The following is a 21,882-nucleotide window of genomic DNA, read 5'->3' as shown; positions in this document are numbered from 1 at the left end:
GGTTTAACCTGTTCAATGCCAGATGATGAAGAGTAACTGCCAACTAACCCCTCACTGCTGGATAATGATGAGCACCTGTCTACTAAGCGCTCACTACTGGATAGCTTAAGCAAACTTTTGGCTGTAAATAAAAAGAGTACCTGTCTGAAAACCTGCTTACTGTTGTGTATTGAAGAGCACCTACTTTCACTGCCACAGATTTTAGTGTGCCACATCTCCAACACAGAGCTGCACCAGATTTTGCACTCTCCTGTCTTAGCAAATCAACCCCAGTGGATCCTAAGTCCTATCCCAAAGAAACCCTAGTTTTCATACACTGCACTGACGATGGCCAAAAAGACTGAAACAGATGAATGTGTTAAGAATAAATTGCTCTATAATATTAGACTTTATTTGCACAAATACACCAGCAGTTCTCGATGTGCATATGGCTGATGAACCATATAGAAATGATTTGCATGGATTTGCCCACTGTCCTGAAATAAAGAATACTGGGCCAGATTCACATAGAATTACGTTACTCCACGGCGGCGTAACGTATCCCATTCACGGTACACCGCCGCAGGTTTACAGCGTAAGTGCCTGATTCTCAAAACTCTTACCTGTAAACTTGCGGCGGTGTAACGTAAATCTGATCGGTGCAAGGCCGCCTAATTCAAATGGGACGGGCACCATTTAAATTAGGCGCGTTCCCGCGCCGAACGTACTGCGCATGCTCCGTCGGGAAAATTACCCGACGTGCATTGCGCTAAATGACGTCGCACGGACGTCATTTGTTTAGACGTTAACGTAAATGGCGTCCAGCGCCATTCACGGACGACTTACGCAAACGACGTGATTTTTTAAATTTCGACGCAGGAACGACGGCCATACTTAACATGGCATAGAACACCTAGGGCTCAGTCCTAATTTTACACGACGTAACTCGACGGAAACGACGTAAAGTTCGGGAATCGCCGTAACTAGTCATTTGCATATTCTACGCCGACCGCAATGGCCTCGCCACCTAGCGGCCGGCTTAGAATTGCATCCTTAAGATCCGACAGTGTAAGTCAATTACACCTGTCTGATCTTTTGGCTATCTATGCGTAACTGATTCTATAAATCAGCTGCATAGTTAGGACGGGCGGATCACAGGGATACGACGGCATATCAGGAGATATGCCGTCGTATCTCTTCTGTGAATCTGGCCCACTACTCTTATTTTTTGTATATGTGATGGAATGAGGTATTTAACCAGTTAAGGACTGCCGCACGACTAAATACGTCGGCAGAATGGTAAGGCTGGCCATATGGATGTACAGGTACGTCCCCTTTAAGAAGCCCAGCTGTGGGTCGTGAGCTTACCGGTGTCCCGCGATCGGGTAAGTGTAAACAAACCTCCCCCTGTGCTTCCTAGTGAGCCTGTCACTGATCACCTGTTCCCTGTCATAGGGAACGACGATCAGTGACGTCACACGCCCAGCCATGCCCCCCTACAGTAAGAAACACACATTAGGGAACACTTAACCCCTTTAGCGCCCCCTACAGGTTAACCCCTTCACTGCCAGTGTCATTTTCACAGTAATCAGTGCATTTTTATAGCACTGTTTGCTGTAAAAATTACAATGGTCCCAAAATAGTGTCAAAAGTGTCCGCCATAATGTCGCAGTCACGATATAAAAATCACTGATCGCTGCCCTTACTAGTAAAAAATTAATTAATAATAAAAATGCCATAAAACTAGCCCCTATTTTGTAGACGCTATAACTTTTGCGCAAACCAATCAATAAACGCTTATTGCGATTTTTTTTTTACCCAAAATAGGTAGAAGAATACGTATCGGCCTAAACTGAGGAAAAAAATTATTTTTTTAATATATTTTTGGGGGATATTTATTATAGCAAAAAGTGAAAAATATTGAATTTTATTCAAAATTGTCGCTCTATTTTTGTTTATAGCGCAAAAAATAAAAACCGCAGAGGTGATCAAATACCAGCTCTAGAAAGAAAGCTCTATTTGTGGGAAAAAAAGAATGTTAATTTTGTTTGGGAGCCATGTCGCACGACCGCGCAATTGTCAGTTAAAGCGACGCAGTGCCGAATCACAAAAACTGTCCGGGTCCTTTAGCTGCCTAAAGGTCCGGGTCTTAATTGGTTAAAACACCTTTTTTTTTTTTTTTTTTACAAAAGGCTTTAAAAACTGTGCTACTTACAGATTCAATTGGAACACTTTTTCATTTATTTGATCCCTTCTTACCATAATATACACTATCAGGTTTTTTCTTGTTCAATCAAGTGGGCTGAACGAGAACAAAGATGAGCCGCTTTACTAACTATACAATATTAGTACATACATCTCCCCGCTGAGCAATTGTGTTCTGACAGGGGGGCTTCTCCAGAACACACAGGTCAGCTATTGGCTGCCAGCACTTAATGAATGTCGATCAGATGCTGGTTTTCCTGCATGCCGAATGTTGACTGGTTTCAGTTGAACTAGCTGATGTTCGGCCTGTGTGTCTGTGGCTTAACCTGTATGGTTCTACTGTCTCAGTAAGTAATAGATAAGAAATGTATTTTTAATTATACTGTGATTTCATAAATTACTTTACATATAAAGTCAAAGACTTAGTACATTTTTAAATGTGTCACCTAACCATATCTATATTAGTAAGAGATACAGAGTCATGTCTTCATACCGAGATCTGGTGTCCTGTCCTTCAGTCGGTCTACATCCATGATAAAGTCATCTTTAAGAAAGAGGAACCCAATAATTGAGAAGAGGTAGACAAGAATGAGCGCCAATACTGCGGTCAGGATGATGGAACGACCGTTTCTGGTGACACTTTTGATGACGTTCAACAAGGTTTCTTCTCGGTAGACAAGATCAAACAACTGTAGAAAAGTCAACATTTATTATATTACTTCTGGAAAAATAAAACAGCCTGCATGGGGAATAACTTATATGTCTACATAGACATGTCTCCTAACACAGGTAAGAAGCAGGGGCTGACTCCGCCTACCAGGCCCCATCTTTAACTAAATGACACTATATGCCCAAAATGTTGTGGATACCTGATCATCACATCTATAAGAGCTTGCTGAAACATCCTATTCCAAAACTATGGGCAGTAATATGAATTTCCCCCTCTTTGAGGCTATAACAGCCTCTACTATTGTGGGAATGGTTTCCTTAAAATTCTGGAATGTGTCTGTGGGAATTTGTGCCCATTTGGCCAGAACGCATTTGTGAGGACAGGCACTGATGTTGGATTAGAGATGGGTAAGACCCGGCTCACAATTGGCGTTCCGGCCATCCCAAAAATGCTGATGTGCACTCAAGTTCCTCAGCACCAAGCCCATCAAACCATGATCAAGATGACTTTGTACACAGGGGCACATACCAAATCCGTCTTAATAGCATCATGGGCCCCTGGGCAAAGTAATGCTCTTGGGCCCCTACAATGGTGACAGTTAAACAGACATTAAAGTGGAGGTTCACCCAAAAACTAAATTTTTAACATTAGATTGAGGCTCACTTTGTGAAGCAGAACCGGGTGTTTTTTCTTAAAAGGAAACAGTACTTACCGTTTTAGAGATAGATCTTCTCCGCCGTTTCCGGGTATGGGCTGCGGGACTGGGCATTCCTATTTGATTGACAGGCTTCCGACGATTTTCCGAAAGTAGCCGAACGTCGGTGTGCAAGCGCCGTATAGAGCCGCACCGACGTTCGGCTTCTTTCGGCTACTCGTGACGCGATGTATGCGACCGTCGGAAGCCTGTCGGAAGCCTGTCAATCAAATAGGAACGCCCAGTCCCGAAGACCATACCCGGAGGCGGCGGAGAAGATCTATCTCTAAAACAGTAAGTACTGCTTCGATTTAAAAAAAACACCCGATTCTGCTTCACAAAATGAGCATCAATCTAATGTTAAAAATAGTTTTTCGGGTGAACTCCCGCTTTAAGTAGGTAGGAGGCAGACTGCCTCCCCTTTGCATCTATCACTCTCAGTGCCATCATGGGGCCCCCAATTTCAGGGCAGTGTGGGCATAAGGACCAGCTGCTTTGGGGAAAGTGCAGGGGCCTCCCATGCAGCTGGGGCCCTCTCATTAAGACAGCCCTGTGGCACATACCATGCTGAATCGGAAACAGAACTTCTATTACCTGCTGCTAAGTTGTCTAAAATGTATTTGTATGCTGCCAACAGTACCCTTGACCAGAAGCACCTGAACTCAAGAACATGGAGGGGTGTACTACACACATTTCAACACATACTGTAGGTGTTATGGTCAGGGGTAAACAAACTTGGCCATATAAAGTATAACTTTTAGTAAAACTTTAAACATAAAATCTTTACGCTTGATCTAGAATGTAACTGTAGTTCTGAATTCATATATCCCACATAACATACATACCAGGAAGCTGTAGAAGAATTCGTGCACAAAAAGGCCCAGCATGCACACGATTACATAGACCACGTGATACAAAAACGCCATGTCCATTATGACAGCTCGGTAACCTCGGGTGAACGTGCCACGGTTTCCCACGAAACTCACCAGGAAGACCACTTTATTGCACAACTGTCGCAAAGAAAGAGAGACAATTACCAGCCTGGATTAGCCACCTAAAACATTTGATAAAAACAACAATTGGCTTTATGCACCTCGGAACAGATCACCGCACAGAAATAATGGCTGTTTCCAGCAAGTTTATCGCTAGCCCGTCACGCTGCCGAGGCACAAATAATGGTGATTTGACGGATTGAGAGAGCAGCCGGTTAGAATCCATTTAGCTAAAATAAAAATGTAATAATTCTATCACAAATCCTGTGTGACAGTTTAATATCCAGGTAGGGCACAAATTCTCTACCGCTCAACAAAAGGCACCAATCTGTCTTATTCACTCCCTAAAGCCCCGATACCACTGTGACGCCGGGCTTTAAAGTTCTGGACAACGCAGTGAAAAATGCATGTTTTGTTTACTGAATGTGTATCGAAAGTGTTTGTGAGGTGACATTTACTCGATAAGTAATCATGGAACAGAGCAAAGTGAGACAGCATGAGGTTGAGAGTTAATATCAAACCACAGCTTGCTTTCCGTGAGCAGAACGGCCGTGGAATTTGCTGAATCTGCCTAGAAATAAAATCATGGCTAAGACACAGAAAGATATATTACACAGTTACAGCACAGAAAGTTGGGTTTACTTGATAAAGTTGGTATGACAGTTTTTTTTTTGTTGGGTCCAAAATAATTTTGAACATGGGAAAAATTCTCTTATTAAGAAAATCCTAAAAAAGTTTCGTCCAGGTATGAGTAGTAACAAGTGCTTTCTTCATTTGACAGTTGGGAATGAGAAGAACAGGGAAGTAAGCACTGAGCAGGAAATCAGACCTTTGAATTCTGACTGCGAGGCTGAGCTGACACTTGCGAATTGACTGTGGGTTTCTCCGCATTCATTTTATACAGCAGGAGATTGTGACCGGCTCTCTATGTAGCCAGTTCACATAGCTCCTTAGCGGCTCCGGTGCCCTGTGCATCTTTTGGTCCATGTCAGGCCCGAATTCATCCCAAAATCAGACCTGAAAGCAGTGAACGAGTACGCACCGGAATCCTGCTGTGAGCCGCTGCATGCCTGAAGGGGATTCGGCAGTTATGTGCTCTTTTGAAAAAAAGAATCCTCAGTATCCCTGGAGATTTCAACAAATGTTATACATATTTTAAGCTTGGTCTCTTCTGCATTAAATCCACATATCTGCCGTCCGCCTTGTACAGTGAGCTACACACACGCAGTTCAGTGCACAAATTCAGCAATGCTGAAGCTGACAGAACTCCTGCACATGTGCGGGAATAATTTCATCTTGGCCCAGCCAATGATAGCGGCCTGCGATCGAGGCCTGGAAGCTGTCTGCCCCAAGATGTTAGCATCCGGTAGGAGTTCAGGGACGGCGCATCGCTGGATTGAAGGTGAGTACAGTTCTGTTTTAATGCAAATATCCAAACAAAAAGAAAGCACTTTGAAATTAAAAGAGACCATAGGTCATACTAAAAAACAGAGGATGGAGGAAAGGAGAGAGAGAGACAGATGAAGCAAATGATACAAAGGGGGGGCAAGAGAAGCAGGGAAATTCAAGCTGAGCCTGTTGCAAAGAAAAAGGGACAGTATAACCATACAGGTTATGGTGAGAAGGGACTAAAGTAATCAAAAATCCCAAAAAGCAAAATCAACAAAACCTTCTTCGGGTATTCCGATACCTCCTTTCATCACATATCCCAAAAATAAGCGGGATTGGCTCGTTTGGTCCCAAGCCTTCTCCAAAGAAACCATGGTTTCCATGCACTGCACTGGTGATGGACAAAAAGCCTGAAACTGTTGTATGCAGTTTGGAATAAATGGCTCTACAATATTGGTCTATACTGTATTTGCATTATACACCAGTGGTTCTGGCTGATGGGGCACAGAGCAATGATTTGCATGGCTCTGCCCACTGCCCTGAAATGAGAAATAACCAGGGATGGACTGGCCATTGGGACTACAGGGAGTTTCCCGGTGGGCCAATGGCTCAGTGGGCCGGCTTCAGTGACAGCGGACCGCTGCCCCCCTCCGCTCCTCTGTCTCTCCTTTAACGCAGCACTCACCTCCTCTCCCTCCCCACAGCACTCACCTGGGGGGAACAGAGAAGCAGGGGGAGGAGGAGGGGAGATGACAGAGGAGCATGGGGGAGGGGACAGACAGCTGACTCAACAGCTATGGCCTGGGAGTTTCTCACTTCTGCCTAATCTTGTCCCATAAGGGGGAGCACCGAACTGATTCCTATTTGGTGAAATAATGTCTAGCTTCCCCACTGGTACTGCCTATAAGAAAACCAGTACCAGCCGTTCTACTCTAATAAAGTAGAACGGCTAGTGGCTAGTGAAGGGGTAGAGGGGGCATGGGTGGCCAGGGGGGGGGGGTGCAGGATGTGTCCGGCCACCATGGGAGAGACCTGTCAAAGTGGGCCAGTCTGGATGAAGTCCAGGGCCAAATTTTTACTGGCCAAGACTTTACTGTGTTATGCTATAGGAAAAAAATGCCATCACAGGTCACCATTACTGAAAACTATATCTCAAAACAGGAAGGCAGCTGAAGTTAAATGAAGTTTTCCCATAAAAGACTGACCTTGACCCCGCACCCTTCTATCCCTGAGCTTTGCTATTGATCAATGAGGCCACCCTCTACTTTCATGGACTGACATAGAGGCCTGAAAGAAACAACTGGCCCAAGCTTTTTTTTTGCAGGAGTTTTGCAGGAAAAGTCAATATTTGCATATTAATTTAGCTGCCTATATCTCAAGGTCTGGTAATCATTTTGGCATGTTGTAATAAATAACAATATTCTCTGCATCTTTACCTATGCTCAGTTTCAACTGCCCAGGACTGTGCAAGTTTGCTTTAAAGTGTATCTGAAGCCATAACTTTTTATTTATTTTTTCAATGTGCAAAAATGTTTTTACAAAATACAATTTACAATTAACAGCTTATAGGTTTTGTATATTGCATTAATGTCTGTATTTTAGACATTGACACCTGCTGGCTGTACCTGTCAAAGTGCCTTTCTCTGTATAAGTCCCAGGGTTTGATTTGTAAACTAACCAATGTCTTCACTACGATTGGCTGTCATAGTGATTACTTTATCAGCATGCAATCAGATTGCTGCCTGATCGCTATTGTGAGACCAGCAATAAGTTGTAGTGACTTATAAGTGACAATAAGCTGTAAATGACTGCATGATCAGAAAACTATACTGCTGTACGGGGCATGGTCCTGAAAAACTTTAATGTAAATGTAAAGCCTAACTTTACTGTTAAAAAAAATAATAATGTAAAGACTAACAATGAACTTTTCTTATTAGCAACCTCTTGGTCTGATAAAAAAAACCCTTAAAAGTATTTTATTCGATCTGTTCAATAAATGCAGACAAATATTTGTTGATCCTGCAAGAAATCTTTTGAGCCCATAACAGGCTCTCTACCTGTGCTGCACTTACCCCCCCCCCACCCCCCCATAAGTTATAAATATGAAGGGCAGGGAAGGTGTTCTGTAGTTCTGTCCTAGGGTGACAACACTACGGCTCTTCCATGGATACAGTACAGTGAGCGAGTGTTACCACCCTAGGACAGGAAGCATGTTACTGGCAGGATCATACAGCAAATTAAGAAAAACCTGGAAAAAAAATGCCATAGGTGTGCGCAGCCTTTTGCATTAGGGTGTGCACCCAAGCTCAAACACAGAGCAACAGAGGCAGTGGCCAGGGGTGTACACATTGCTACGCTTCGCAGCCATGGCAGAAATGATTTTATTTATTTTTTGGAAATGTTATTTTTTTTTCTTTTTTTTTTTAAACTGCTCTTTTGGGGGACTTTGGTGAAATACCAGGGTTCTAAAAAGACCTTACATTCAAGACTGAGAAAGGGACTGAGGACAGGATGGAGGAGGAGATACAAGAACTGGATCAGTATCCGCAATAAGGTAGAACAGCCGGTTCTCCTGCTCGGCAGGTGCCCGATGGCCCCCCTTTTGAACTAATAGGACAAGGACCCAGTACGGGAGGGCTGTACAGCGTTATCATCCACCACTGGTGCACACGGTAATTAGGTTGTGCCCAGGCACACCCAGCACCAGGGCCGTCTTTATTGCATCATGGGCCCCTGGGCAAAGTAATGCTCTGGGGCCCCTACAATTATGACAGTGCAGGTACATCAAGTAGGTAGGAGGCAGACGGCCTCCCCCTGTGTATCTATCACTCTTAGTGCCATCATGGGGCCCCCAATATCGGGGCAGCGTGGGCTCAAGGACCAGCTGCTTTGGGGGGAAACAGGGGCCCCCCATGCAGCTAGGGCCCCTGGGCAGTGCCCAGGTGTGCCCTCTCATTAAGACAGCCCTGCGCACGCCTATGGCAGCTACAACATTTAAAGCTGCACTCCAGAATAAGAAAATATTGTCTAAATGCATGTGTATTTTTACTTGAATCATAATGTGCTTTGCTTATTTCTTATAGATCTGCAGAGTAATTCAGTTTGAAGCTTTGGCATACCCCACTTTTAAGTACACAATGGGTGTACTAAAGACCGGTCACTGCCGCTCCCTTTCCTTGTGCAGGGTGGCTGGTCTGGTCTCTGCCCTCTCCTGTAGTTTTCTGGGTGGAGCAGCTGGGCCCCTCTTACAGCTCTGTACAGCACAGTGTAAATAGCACTGCACATATTATATGGTATTAACTGGCCTTGCAAAGGCATTTGCAGCACATGAATGATATTTTTGTTCTTAGGTTCAGATATACTTTAATCAACAGATTGCGGCAGCCACTGACAGGCTCTCCCTTTCCCCTTCTTCTCCCATGCACTGTATCACGGTGAGCAGCAGAGATGGCGGATACATGTCAAGCAATTGTTAGAATGGGAACTGTAAATACTACTTGGAAACACACTGAGAAGAAACTGCATAAAGCATATAGGGGGTTATCCACAAAAGGGATACGCCGGCGTATCTACTGATACGCCGTCGTATCCCTGTTTCTATCTATGGAACTGATCCACAGAATCAGTTTACCATAGATAGGCAGAAGATCCGACATGTGTAATTGAATTACACTGTCGGATCTAAGGATGCAATTCTAGGCCGGCCGCTAGGTGGCGAGGCCATTGCGGCCGGCCTAGAATATGCAAATGAACACTTACGGCGATCCACGAACGTTCCGACGGGCCCGTCGCGCTAAATCTACGTCGTTTACGTCGAGTTACGCCGTGTAAAAATAGGTCTAAGTCCTATTTGACTAAGCCCTATTAAGTATGGCCGTCGTTCCCGCGTCGAAATTTTAAACTCTACGTCGTTTGCGTAAGACGTCCGTGAATGGCGCTGGACGCCATTTACGTTAACGTCTAAGCAAATGACGTCGGTGCGACGTCTGTTAGCGCAATGCACGTCGGGTAAGTTACCCGACAGAGCATGCGCAGTACGTCCGGCGCGGGAGCGCGCCTAATTTAAATGGGACTCGCCCCATTAGATTCGGCACGCCTTGCGCCGGACACATTTAAGTTACAACGCCGCAAATTTCAAGGTAAGTGCTTTGTGGATCGGGCACTTAGGTAGAAATTTTGCGGCGGTGTAACTTAAACCGGAAGATTTAAGTTACGCAGGATATTTGTGGATCTGGCCCATAGTACTTATCCCGTTATCAGTTTTGGAAGAATTTTTTGATGATTTGCGAAGCAGCAGCAAACCCATGAAGTAGTTATAAAGTCCTGCAGGTATTGAAAACTTTAGATATTCTGCATTAGAGGGATCTGGAAGTAATCCCCTGCAGCAGATGAAAGTGTGTGAATATACAGGCCCCTGGCTGTTCGGCTGGCTGCCGTCTGTTCTTATTGTTGTGAATGACTGTCGGGAGACGACCAGGACCTGAAAACAGTGCATAACAGTTTCTATATGTACCTACGCTGCTGGATCAAAGGCGTACTTACATTGGCAGCCCCCAGTAATATGAGAGTTGGGCCTAGCCCCAAGGTATAGATGGAGCGCAGCATCACCGACACCAGGAACGGGCGAATCCCGATCGGTTTGAGAAAGAAGAACAACATGGCCGTGCAGGTGCCAACTGCTATCCAAAGCAAGACGGAGATCAACGGGGGAAGAGTACCTGCATGGAATGAGAGAGAGAAATATTCAATTATCACAGAAACTTCACTACAAACATCCTCTTTTTTAGGTAGTTGTGTAAACCATAACTGTAGGCATATAAAGACTGGTGTGACTATATATACAGTATCTCACAAAAGTGAGTACACCCCTCACATTTTTGTAAATATTTTATTATATCTTTACATGTGACACTGAAGAAATTACACTTTGGTACAATGTAAAGTAGTGAGTGTACAGCTTGTATAACAATGTAAATTGGCTTTTCCCTCAAAATAACTCTCACACAGCCATTAATGTCTAAACTGCTGGCAACAAAAGTGAGTACACCCCTAAGTGAAAATGTCCAAATTGGGCCAAAAGTGTCAATATTTTGTGTGGCCACCATTATTTTTCCAGCACTGCCTTAACCCTCTTGGATATGTAGTTCACCAGAGCTTCACAGGTTGCCACTGGTGTCCTCTTCCACTCCTCCATGATGACATCATGGAGCTGGTGGATGCTGGAGACCTTGCGCTCCTCCACCTTCCATTTGAGGACCCCCCCACAGATACTCAATCGGGTTTAGGTCTGGAGACATGCTTGGCCAGTCCATCATCTTTACCCTCAGCTTCTTTAGCAAGGCAGTGGTCGTCTTGGAGGTGTGTTTGGGGTTGTTATCATGTTGTAATACTGCCCTGCAGCACAGTCTCCGAAGAGAGGGGATCATGCTCTGATCAACTTTTTGCTGTAACTGATTATAAAATATTAGCTGGCGTTCAGCTTCAGTTTGTTAGGGTATTTAAATTTGCTAGTATTTCTAACACTCCAGTTTCCCGAGAATGACAATGGTTCTGTCCAAATCTGCCCCCTGTGCTCCTTCATCCAGAGTGGTGTCTGTATAATACAGGTGGTGTGTTACTGACCAAATCACCAGGAGAAAACAGAGGGCCTAAAAAAAAAAAAAAAACTAATACAACAACCACATCTAATGATTGGTAAGCTGTAATATAATACATTTTTTTTTTGAACCACTTTAAATTGAATAACTTTAATAAACATAGGGGCAAATCCACAAAAGGATTACGCCGGCGAATTTTAAAATTCCTGCGTCGTATCTTTGTTTTGTATCTACAAAACAAGATATGACGGCATCTCGGAGGGATCCGACAGGCGTACGTCTTAGTACTCCGTCTGACCTTAAGGTGCAATATTTCGGCGGCCGCTAGGTTGTGTTACCATCGAAATCCTCGTTGAGTATGCAAATTAGCTATTTACGGCGATCCACGAATGTACGTCCGACACATTTTTTTTACGTCGTATTCGTTCGGCTTTTTCCGGCGTATAGTTAAAGCTGCTGTTCTGAGGCTTACTCAATGTTAAGTATGGCCGTCGTTCCCGCGTCGAAATTTGACATTTTTACGTCGTTTGCGTAAGTCGTTCGCGAATAGGGATTTGCATAGAATGACGTCACCGTCGGAAGCATTGGCTTTTTCCGGGTTAATTTCGAGCATGCGCACTGGGATACCCCCACGGACGGCGCATGCGTAGTTAAAAATAAACGTTGTTTACGTCGGGTCACGACGTATTAACATAAAACACTCCCCCATCACAGAGATTTGAATTAGGCGCCATTATGCCGGCAAAGATACACTACGCCGCCGTAACTTACGGCGCGGATTCTTTCAGGATTTGAAAAAAAAAGTAAATGCGCCGCTGTACGAGGATCTGCCCCATATTGTTTAAAAAAAGATGGGGGACACCTAATTTTTGGATGCACCAACAGTTATTTTTCTGCATTTGCCAAAAAATGTTCTTAGCCTGAAAGCCACCACATCTCAGGACTGGTAAGCTGCAATCTATTCGATTTTTGTTCTTGGGTTTAGACATGCTTTAGGTGAACATTACCGGTCCCCTTTAAGACTTTGGCTTTGTGACAATCTGCAGACACGTTGTTACAAGTGTATCCGAGATATATTTATATTCTTAACGATATAAAACAGCGAAATCCCGAGCGGGGACAGACAAGTTTTAATCACATCATTACCAGGGAGATAAAACAATGGGAATTCAGACGCAAACGGGACCCAGGACCTCTGTACGCAGCGTCACTTGTCACTGCGCCTTTATCGGCTTCTTTGGTTCTATAAGGAGAAGTCGGAGCCGTGACTATATTTAGGATTTAAAGTGACAATCATTTCCCTCAACGGATCCACAATGCCACTGAGACTTTTAATGAAACCCAGTTTAAACGCGATAAAATGTGCTGCCAACATGACACGTCCTATCTTCGCCTGTGACCTGTCACTCTCGTTTCCTGCAGAAGTCTTAATAGGAAGCGACTGATCAATTTCCAGGCCTAAAACTGTGTTTTCCTATAAAGCGACGTTTTACATTCAACTTCTTCATTAAAGTAAGAAACTTGCTTGAAAGAATAAAACTTTTATTAAAGGAGAACTCTGCTAAGGACTGTCGGAATTTTAGCTGACCAGAAAATCAGAACATAACTATTTTGTTCTCTAATGCTGCGTACACACGACCGTTTTTCGGGTTCTAAAAAATTACGTTTTTAAGGGTCTAGAAAAAAATGACGTTTTTTTCAACCCGATCATTAAAACGGCCTTGCCTACACACAATCGTGAAAAAAAAATGCTCTAGCAAAGCACGGTGACGTACAACACGTACGACGGCACTATAAAGGGGAAGTTCCATGCAGATGTCGCCAACCTTTGGGCTGCTTTAGCTGATTTCGTGTTAGTAAAAGACGATTTGCGCTTTTCTGTCTGTTAGGCCTCGTACACACGACCGAGGAACTCGTCGTAAATGAAACATCGTTTTCCTCGACGAGTTCCTTGTTAGGCTTGTCGAGAATCTTGACAAGCTTTCTTTGCGTACACACTGTCAAGACAAAATCTTGTCGTTCTCAAACACAGTGACAGGTAAACTTGTATGGCGGCACTATAAAGGGGAAGTTAGATTCCACTGGCGCCACCCTTGGGGCTGCTTTTGCTAATCTCATGTTACTGCGTGTTAAGTAAAAGTTTGGTCGGAGACGATTCGCGCTTTTCAGTCTGTTACAGCGTGACAAATGTGCTATCTCCATTACAAACGCTACTTTTACCGAAGGCACGCTCCCGTCTCATACTTTATTCTGAGCATGCGCGGGTCTCTAAGCATATACACTAACGTGTTTCTCGTCGTGAACCAGCCTGACGAGAAACACGACGAGGAAATTGAGACTCCCGACGAGGAAAAAGAGAACTTGTATCTCAACGGAAAACATACACATGACCGTTTTCCTTGGCAAAAAAGCTCTGCCACCAAGTTTCTTGATGGATTCTGTCGAGGAAAACGCTTGTGTGTACGAGGCCTCAGTGTGATGAATGTGCTTACTCCATTACGAACGCTAGTTTTACCAGAACGAGCGCTCCCATCTCATAACTTGCTTCTGAGCATGCGCGTTTTTTTCACGTCGTTAAAGCCCACACGCGACAATTTTTTCCGATGTAAAAAATAACAATGTTAAAAACTACGTGAAAAATTAGAGCATGTTTCGAAATTTTTAATGCCCATTTTTTACATCGTGAAAAATGCTCTGGAGCCCACACACGATCATTTTTAATGACATAAAAAAACGTCATTTTTTACAACCCGAAAAACAGTCGTGTGTACGCGGCATTACTGTATCTCTTACTATAAATGGGTCAACATGTCTTTAACCACTTCAATACTGGGCACTTTTGCCCCCTTCCTTCCCAGACCAATTTTCAGCTTTCATCACTCTCGCACTTTCAAGGACAATTGCGCGATCATGCTACGCTGTACCCTAATTAAATTTGTATCATTTTGTTCGCACAAATAGAGCTTTCTTTTGTGGTATTTATTCACGACTCTGTATTCTGCTTCATGTCTGTTAAGTGTATAATAATTAGTTTGTGTGACATATGTGGGGGACAGGTGTTTTTACTTTGTGGGGACATGTTTTTTGGGGACACTATTTTGGGGACTTTGTGTGTTCACATTGTGTGGGGACACTGGGTCGGTGATCAGTGTGCAAAAAGCTGTAAAAAACAGCTCATACTCACTGATCACTGGCCGGCTGCAGAGATCCGCTCTCCTCTCCTGACAACTTCCCTGTGAGGAGAGGAGAGCCTAGCAACCGGCTCTCTATTTACATCACATGACGGCTGTGATTGGACACAGCCATCATGTGAGGGCCAATCACAGAGCCCCCCTGCCGATCAGATATGCATCGTGTCCGGGTGACACAAGCGCATCGGGATCGCGCCACTGCGTGGGCACGCACGCACACGATCCCCCTCCTTCTGAGGGATGTTCCTGAACGTCCACTCAGAAAGAGGAAGTGCCCACCCGGCCGTATATGTGCAGTGGCCGGGTGAGAAGTGGTTAAAAATCAGACACATGTGGGAAAAAAAATAAGATCAATGGGGATTTACTAAAGGCAAATAGACTGTGCAATCTGCAAGTGCTTAGTAAATGAGATGAAGCTTCACATTGCAAATAATATCCAATCACATGCAAGGGAAAAAAAATAAAACAGCATTATTGCTTTTGCACGTGATTGGATGATGGAAGTCAGCAGAGCTTCCTCTCATTTACTAAGCTCTGGAGCAACTGCACTTGCAAAAGTCCCAGTCTTTTTGCCTTTAGTAAATCCACCTCACTATGTGGCTCCACCAACTCCTCCTTAGCATTTTTTCCCACAAATACAGCTTTCTTTTGGTGGTATTTGATCACCACTGTTTTTTTTTTTTGCGCTACAAATAAAAAAAAAAAAAAAAAAAAAAAAAAGTTTTCTTTGTTTCTGTTACAAAACATTGTCAATACGTTAAGTTTTCTCCTTCACTGATGAGGCTGCACTGATGAGGAGGCACTGATGATGAGGCACTTATATGCAGCACTAATGGGCACCTATCAGCACTGATAGGTGGCACTGATATGCAGCACTGATGGACACTGATAGGTGGCACTGATGGCAACTCATAAGTGGCACTGATGGGCAATCATAGGTGGCACTGATAGGTGTCACTGACCAGGAGGCACTGGCAGGCATCACTGATAAGCCCAGAGTGCCATCCCTAATAGGAACTGATTGGCACTGATTGAAATCCCTGGTGGGCTCTAGTGGGCATACCTGGTGGTCTGCAGTTGGCATCCCTGGTGGTCTCCGGTGGGCATCCTCGATGGGTCTGCACTAATAATCAATGCGCTGATTATAAGTGCAGACCCCCCCTGTCAGGAGAGCAGCTGATCGGCTCTCCTCTACTCACACCTGTCAGCGCGAATAGAGGAAAAGCTGATAAATGGCACTTCCTGGTTACCATGTGATGAGCTGTGATTGGACACAGCTCATCACATGGTAAAGAGCCTATGTCACAGGCTCTTTACCTAGATCGGAGATGCGGTGTGTCAGGCTGACAAACCACACCGCCAATCACCGCGCGCCCCCGCAGGAGCATGCTAGCAGCTTATCCTGCTGGATGTAATTTGACACCCAGTCAGGATAATACAACCATTTTCCGACCGTCATTTTTCTATATGGCAGACGGGAAGTGGTTATGGAGGGGTGGGCTACCTCCAGGTATTCCTGCCCTTAATTTATCCATTATTTAATATGGAGTGTTGTGAAGTGGCCGCTGCATGTATTTGCAAATGTGTGCAAACGAAACCCCTTGACTCTAACGTGAACTGTTAGACAGGGTCAATTCTGTTTGCTGCAAGCTGACTGGTAAGAGAGCTGGGAATTTTTGTTTGTTGTTTCTTGACATGCTTCGCCCTTCTATGTGCTTTTTGCTGCAAAGGCCAGTTATAGGTTGGGGTGGTTGCCATTTGTTTGTACGTTTAAGTACGTCTGTGTGAAAGAGGCCTAAAGTTGGGGTTTTTCTTTCACATTCTGTTTTGGTGACAATAATCAGCAGAACAAATAGGTCAATCTCCTTGACAAGAGCAGGAACAGCAATACAGGCATCCCCCCGCTTTAAGTAAACTCACTTTATGTACACTCGCGAGTAAGGACATACCCACGAGTGTATGTAAAGTGCTTCACAAGTACTGTACAGACATTTTGCAGCCGCAGTAGAAGGAGCTGAAGCTCCGAGAGCGTCGCACGCCATGTTCCAGTGTGCCCTTGACACCCCCCACTACAGCCACTGGCACCCCCAGTACAGCCCCTGACACCCCACTACACCCTCAAAGTGAAAAAAGGTATTGCTTCACTTTAAGTACATATATGTTTTACATTCATGCTCTGGTCCCATTGTGTACTTAAAAGTGGGTTATGCCTGTATAAACCTGAAAGGGCTTCCAATCCATCCTGACGATATTCAAGACGGAAAAAAAGTTTTGGTTTAATGTACATTTTAAATAAAAACGGTGTTGGCTACCTGTAGACACTACAATTTGAGAGAAAGGAAACTGCAAACAGAGATATGAAAAAGTTGACCACAAGCTACCTCTCCTTTTCCAAGCGCATTTAAACCAATCATTAATATTTATGCCTGAAGCTGGACCTGAAATCATTTCGGATGAAGCATGCCTTCATATCTGACCGTCCGCTGACGTCTATGTCTTAGATGGTGAAGGAAGCCGAGTCCTTCAGCAGCACGTAGACGTGATGTGAAAGTCAGCGGTGTGGGAGGATTATGACACCAAATAAAGTCCTACATTAAACAAAGTTCACACAATGTATCATTTGCTATTGTCAGAACCAGTGAACAGAGGAAGGACAGGTCACTGGAGGGAAGAGTAAGTATAATAAGGAGGAAGTATCTCAATGAGACGGAGAAGTAGAATTGCGATTTTTGGATCTGCATGGCCGGAGACGGAGGAGGAGAAGAGGAAGTTCTGATTCTCTGGAAAAGTAAATTTCAAGGAATCCCCTTACTGCTGATGCAATAGAACACAAGACTTGCTCTGAGAGCCAGGTCAAGATTACAGTGAAAATTAACCTTTGTTGACAGAAAAAAAAAATACTTCTTTTATCAGACAGTGCCTTGAAGAAGTATTCATACACCTTGAAATTTTCCACATTTTGTCGCAGCCAAAAATGTTTAGAAATAAATATCTGAAAAGTGTAGGGTGCATTTGTATTCAGCCCCATTACTCTAATACCCCTAACTAAAACCTAGTGGAACCAACTGCCTTTATAAGTCAACTAATTAGTAAATAAAGTACACCTGTGTGTAATGTAATCTCAGTATAAATACAGCTGTTCTGTGAATCCCTCAGAGGTTTGTTAGAGAACCTTAGTGAACAAAAAGCATCATGAAAGTCAAGGAATACACCAAACAGGTCAGGGATAAAGTTGTGGAGAACTTTAAAGCAGGGTTAGGTTATAAAAAAAATATCCCAAGCTTTGAACATCTCACAGAGCACTGTTTAATCCATCATCCAAAAACTGAAAGAGTATGGCACAACTGCAAACCCACCAAGACATGGCCGTCCACCTAAACTGACAGGCCGAGCAAGGAGAACATTAATCAGAGGAGCAGCCAAAAGGCCCATGGTAACTCTGGAGGAGCATCAGAGATCCACAGCTCAGGTGGGAGAATCTGTCCACAGGACAACCATTAGTTGTGAACTCCACAAATCTGGCCATTATGGAAGAGTGGCAAGAAGAAAGCCATTGTTGAAAGAAAGCCATAAGAAGTCCCGTTTGCACTTTGCAAAAAGCCATGTGAGGGACACAGCAAACATGGAAGAAGGTGCTCTGGTCAGTTGAGACCAATATTTAACGTTTTGGCATAAAAGCAAAAGATATGTGTGGCAGAAAACTAACACTGCACATTACCCTGAACACACCATCCACACCGTGAAACATGGTGGTGGCAGCATCATGTTGTGGGAATGATTTTTTTCAGCAGAGACAGGGAAGCTGGTCAGAGTTGATGGGAAAAGGGATGGAGTCTGCAAAAGACTTGAGACTGGTGCGGAGGTTCATCTTCCAGCAGGACAACAACCCCAAACAAACAGCAAGAGCTACAATGGAATGGTTTAGATCAACGCATAGTCCAGACCTAAATCCAATTGAGAATTTGTGGCAAGACTTGAAAATTTCTGTTCACAGATGCTCTGATACACCCAATCTGCCAGAGCTGGAGCTATTTTACAAAGAAGAATGGATGCTATGCCGCGTACACACGATCATTTTTCGGCATGAAAAAAAAAACAAAGTTTTTCGGCATGTAGAAAAAACTATGTTTTTCCAACTTCATCATTAAAACGATGTTGCCTACACACCATCGTTTTAAAAAAATGCTCTAGCAAAGCGCGGTGACGTACAACACGTACGACGGCACTATAAAGGGGAAGTTCCATTCGCCTTTGGGCTGCTTTAGCTGATTCCGTGTTAGTAAAAGACGATTCACGCTTTACTGTCTGTTACAGCGTGATGAATGTGCTTACTCCATTATGAACGGTAGTTTTACCAGAAGAGCGCTCCCGTCTCATAACTTGCTTCTGAGCATGTGCGGGTTTTTAACGTCGTTTTAGCCCACACACGATCATTTTTTACAACCCGAAAAAAGACATTGTTTAAAACGACGTTAAAAAATGCAGCATGTTCGAAAAAAAATGTTGTCGTTTTTCAGAGCCCGAAAAATGATGTGAAGCCCACAACATTTTTTAAAAACAACGTTTTTTTCATGCCGAAAAACGATCGTGTGTACGCAGCATCACTCTATAGATGTGCAAAGCTGGTAGAGACATTTTGTATAATTTTCTTTTTTCAAGTCACTGTATATAAACAAAACCACTAAACATTCCCCAGTAAACAAATTTTTTTTTTGCAATAGACTTTTTTTATACGAAAATGCCGTTAAAAATAGATGGGCCGCAACATTTGGCTAGTGAAACGATATAAGAATAACAGTGTACAATTAGTAAGTATAGTGTGAGAACAAACTAGGAATGCTGATCTAGAGGTGAACCTTAAAGCAAAACTCCACCCAAAAGGTCCTCCTCCCCTCCTACTCTCCCATATTTGTCAGGTACCTAGTTTTTACAGGTATCCGCTCCCACTTCCGCTGGGATCGCCTAGGCCTAGTTCCTCTTTCCCCCTCCCCTCCTCGAAATCTTCTGCGACATGTCACAGGTCGCAGAAGAGCAGTTTGCAGTTTGCTTTGGTAGCACTGGGTGTGTTGAGTGCACTGTACTATAGATTGTTGAGTATCTATGGTATATATAGCTATAGTATACAGGCAAGGTTTAAATGAAAGATTCCCAAACCTCAAATACATTTTGGACCCTTGACTCCTTACATATAGATGCCTCCAGCCATTCCATGAAATCATAGGGTAATTTGGCTATTACCAATGAAATGGTCAGGGGGTAAGCCCTGTACATATGATCGGGATTCCCGGCGGTATAAAGTCAGCTGAAAATCTCAATGGGAAAACCCGAGAACCTGCTCTGTAGCTTTCCCGGTGTACACACGAGAGGTTTTCCTGTCTGGAAAACTGCGGGGAGAGCTTTGGCCAGCTGTGTGTATGCTCCCTCGCAGTGTTTCCCCATAGGATTTAAAACCGCTGGGAATCCCGGCGGGAAAATGGAGAGCAGGTTCCCTATTTTCCCGCCGGGGAAACTGCGAGGAAGCATACACAAGACCAGTTTTCCTGGCCAAAAGCTCTCTTGGCAGTTTTCCTGGCAGGAAAATCAGTTGTGTGTACGAGGCAGTAGAGTAGATCCACTGATGAAGGATGGTTTTCTGTTCTACAAGGGATAGAACAATAAGATGTTGTTTAAATCCCAGTAAATTATTTATTCAACTTCTTACCCCAGCCCTTGCAGTTTACAACTTTCAATGCTTCTAGCTCCTGCTCTCTCACAGTTGCTTCCCTGAACAACTAGTCTTCACAGGAAAGAGTTAACAGTTTTGATCTGTTATCATGGAGAAATCAGGGGGAGGGCAGTGCCTTGTCATCCTGAACTATGGGACTGTATGTTTCTATTGATGCACACATTGTAGGGAGAGACAACTCTAGTCTCTGCATGCAAGCATAACTCCATACGTTGCTGCAAGAGAAAGGAGTCACTACTGGGGCAGCAGCCATGGCACCAGCTTAAAGTGGAGTTTCACCCATTTTTTTTTTTTACTTTCTCTTATAATAATGGCCATTGGCAGCGCAGTGCAAAATGGTAATTGACCATTTTTTTATTATTTCTAAATACCTTTTTTAAATACAGTTTGCAGGCACTTCCTGTCCTGGCCGCCTAGGCAATTTCATCATTAGGCGATTCCCTAGGACTCCTGGGATGTCAGCGTCATCTATCCTAAGAGTCTTTGGGCATCCTAATATTGTAATCTCATGGTACTCATGCACATGCGCAAGATCAGGAGGTGCATGCTGGGTAAACCAGCTGCACTACATCCTAGAACTGGTGCTGCATTCAGATGTCCTCACCTAAGATGGCGCTGCTAGCATTTTATTAGGGACAAGCAAACTGGAGATTTGACAAATAAGCACTTAATAGCCAAATAAAAATAAGCCAAGTAAAATATTGACAATATCCAAATTTAAAAAAGCATTTTTTAAGGAGAATGGGGATTTTTTGAATTGCATTTTTCATTAGAAGACTGTAGCTCCTCTTTAAAATGGGACATAGGCAAGAAATAAACCTGATAAGCAGCCCAATGTTCAGATGAAGTATTGTGCATAATGCAGGCTCAAAACACTGTTGTTAATCTGCTTTTACCAAAACACATTCATTTTGGATCGTACAGATGGATGGTTTCATTTGCTGTCCGTGTGCATGAGCCCTATAAATAAATCCCGTGACATAGATCCTGAGACGCTGCAGGTTCATATTTCTCCGTGCCTCCTTCCACTGTAAGCCAGGGTGACTACAGTAATCATGAGTACACGTGAGAAAGCCGCCTCTAACCTTAAACTAGTAATGAATATTTATGTCACTTTCTGCACAAACAGGGCCTCCTAATAAGACAGAAGAAGCTTTTTCTGTACAGCTCGGAGACCCAGGGGGCCAGTGCCTCGGCTCAAACACGTGCAGGCACATGTGGAACATAAGCCGTGCAGACATCATGTGACGGGGTCCCTGAAAGAGCTATTATGAGTGGACGGTGCAGAGCAGACAGCGGGCTCAGCTGTTTTCTACCTGCCAACCCTCCTACAGAAAACATGTCCAAACACAGAAGGGAAAGAGATTTGAACTAATCAGGCAGCAATAATGTAACGTAATAAACTCTGGTTTTAATGATAATCTGCACATTGTCTACAAC

At 43.8% G+C, this 21,882-nt stretch overlaps 1 protein-coding gene across 6 annotated transcripts in view; it reads right to left on the bottom strand.

Moving 5' to 3' along the window:
• Window positions 1-21,882, bottom strand: part of ITPR2 (inositol 1,4,5-trisphosphate receptor type 2) — a 499,601-nt gene that overhangs the window by 71,061 nt on the left and 406,658 nt on the right. For all 6 annotated transcript variants that reach the window (XM_040345602.1, XM_040345605.1, XM_040345603.1 and 3 more), the window contains 3 exons: window positions 10,472-10,647; window positions 4,394-4,558; window positions 2,678-2,873 (listed from right to left, as the gene is read on the bottom strand). In XM_040345602.1, coding sequence (XP_040201536.1) covers window positions 2,678-2,873; window positions 4,394-4,558; window positions 10,472-10,647 — 537 coding nt within the window. The remainder of the gene's footprint in view (window positions 1-2,677; window positions 2,874-4,393; window positions 4,559-10,471; window positions 10,648-21,882) is intronic.

The sequence above is a fragment of the Rana temporaria genome, chromosome 3, assembly GCF_905171775.1.
Source record: "Rana temporaria chromosome 3, aRanTem1.1, whole genome shotgun sequence".
Classification (NCBI taxonomy): domain Eukaryota; kingdom Metazoa; phylum Chordata; class Amphibia; order Anura; family Ranidae; genus Rana; species Rana temporaria.
This window is presented reverse-complemented; position numbering and strand designations above follow the sequence as displayed.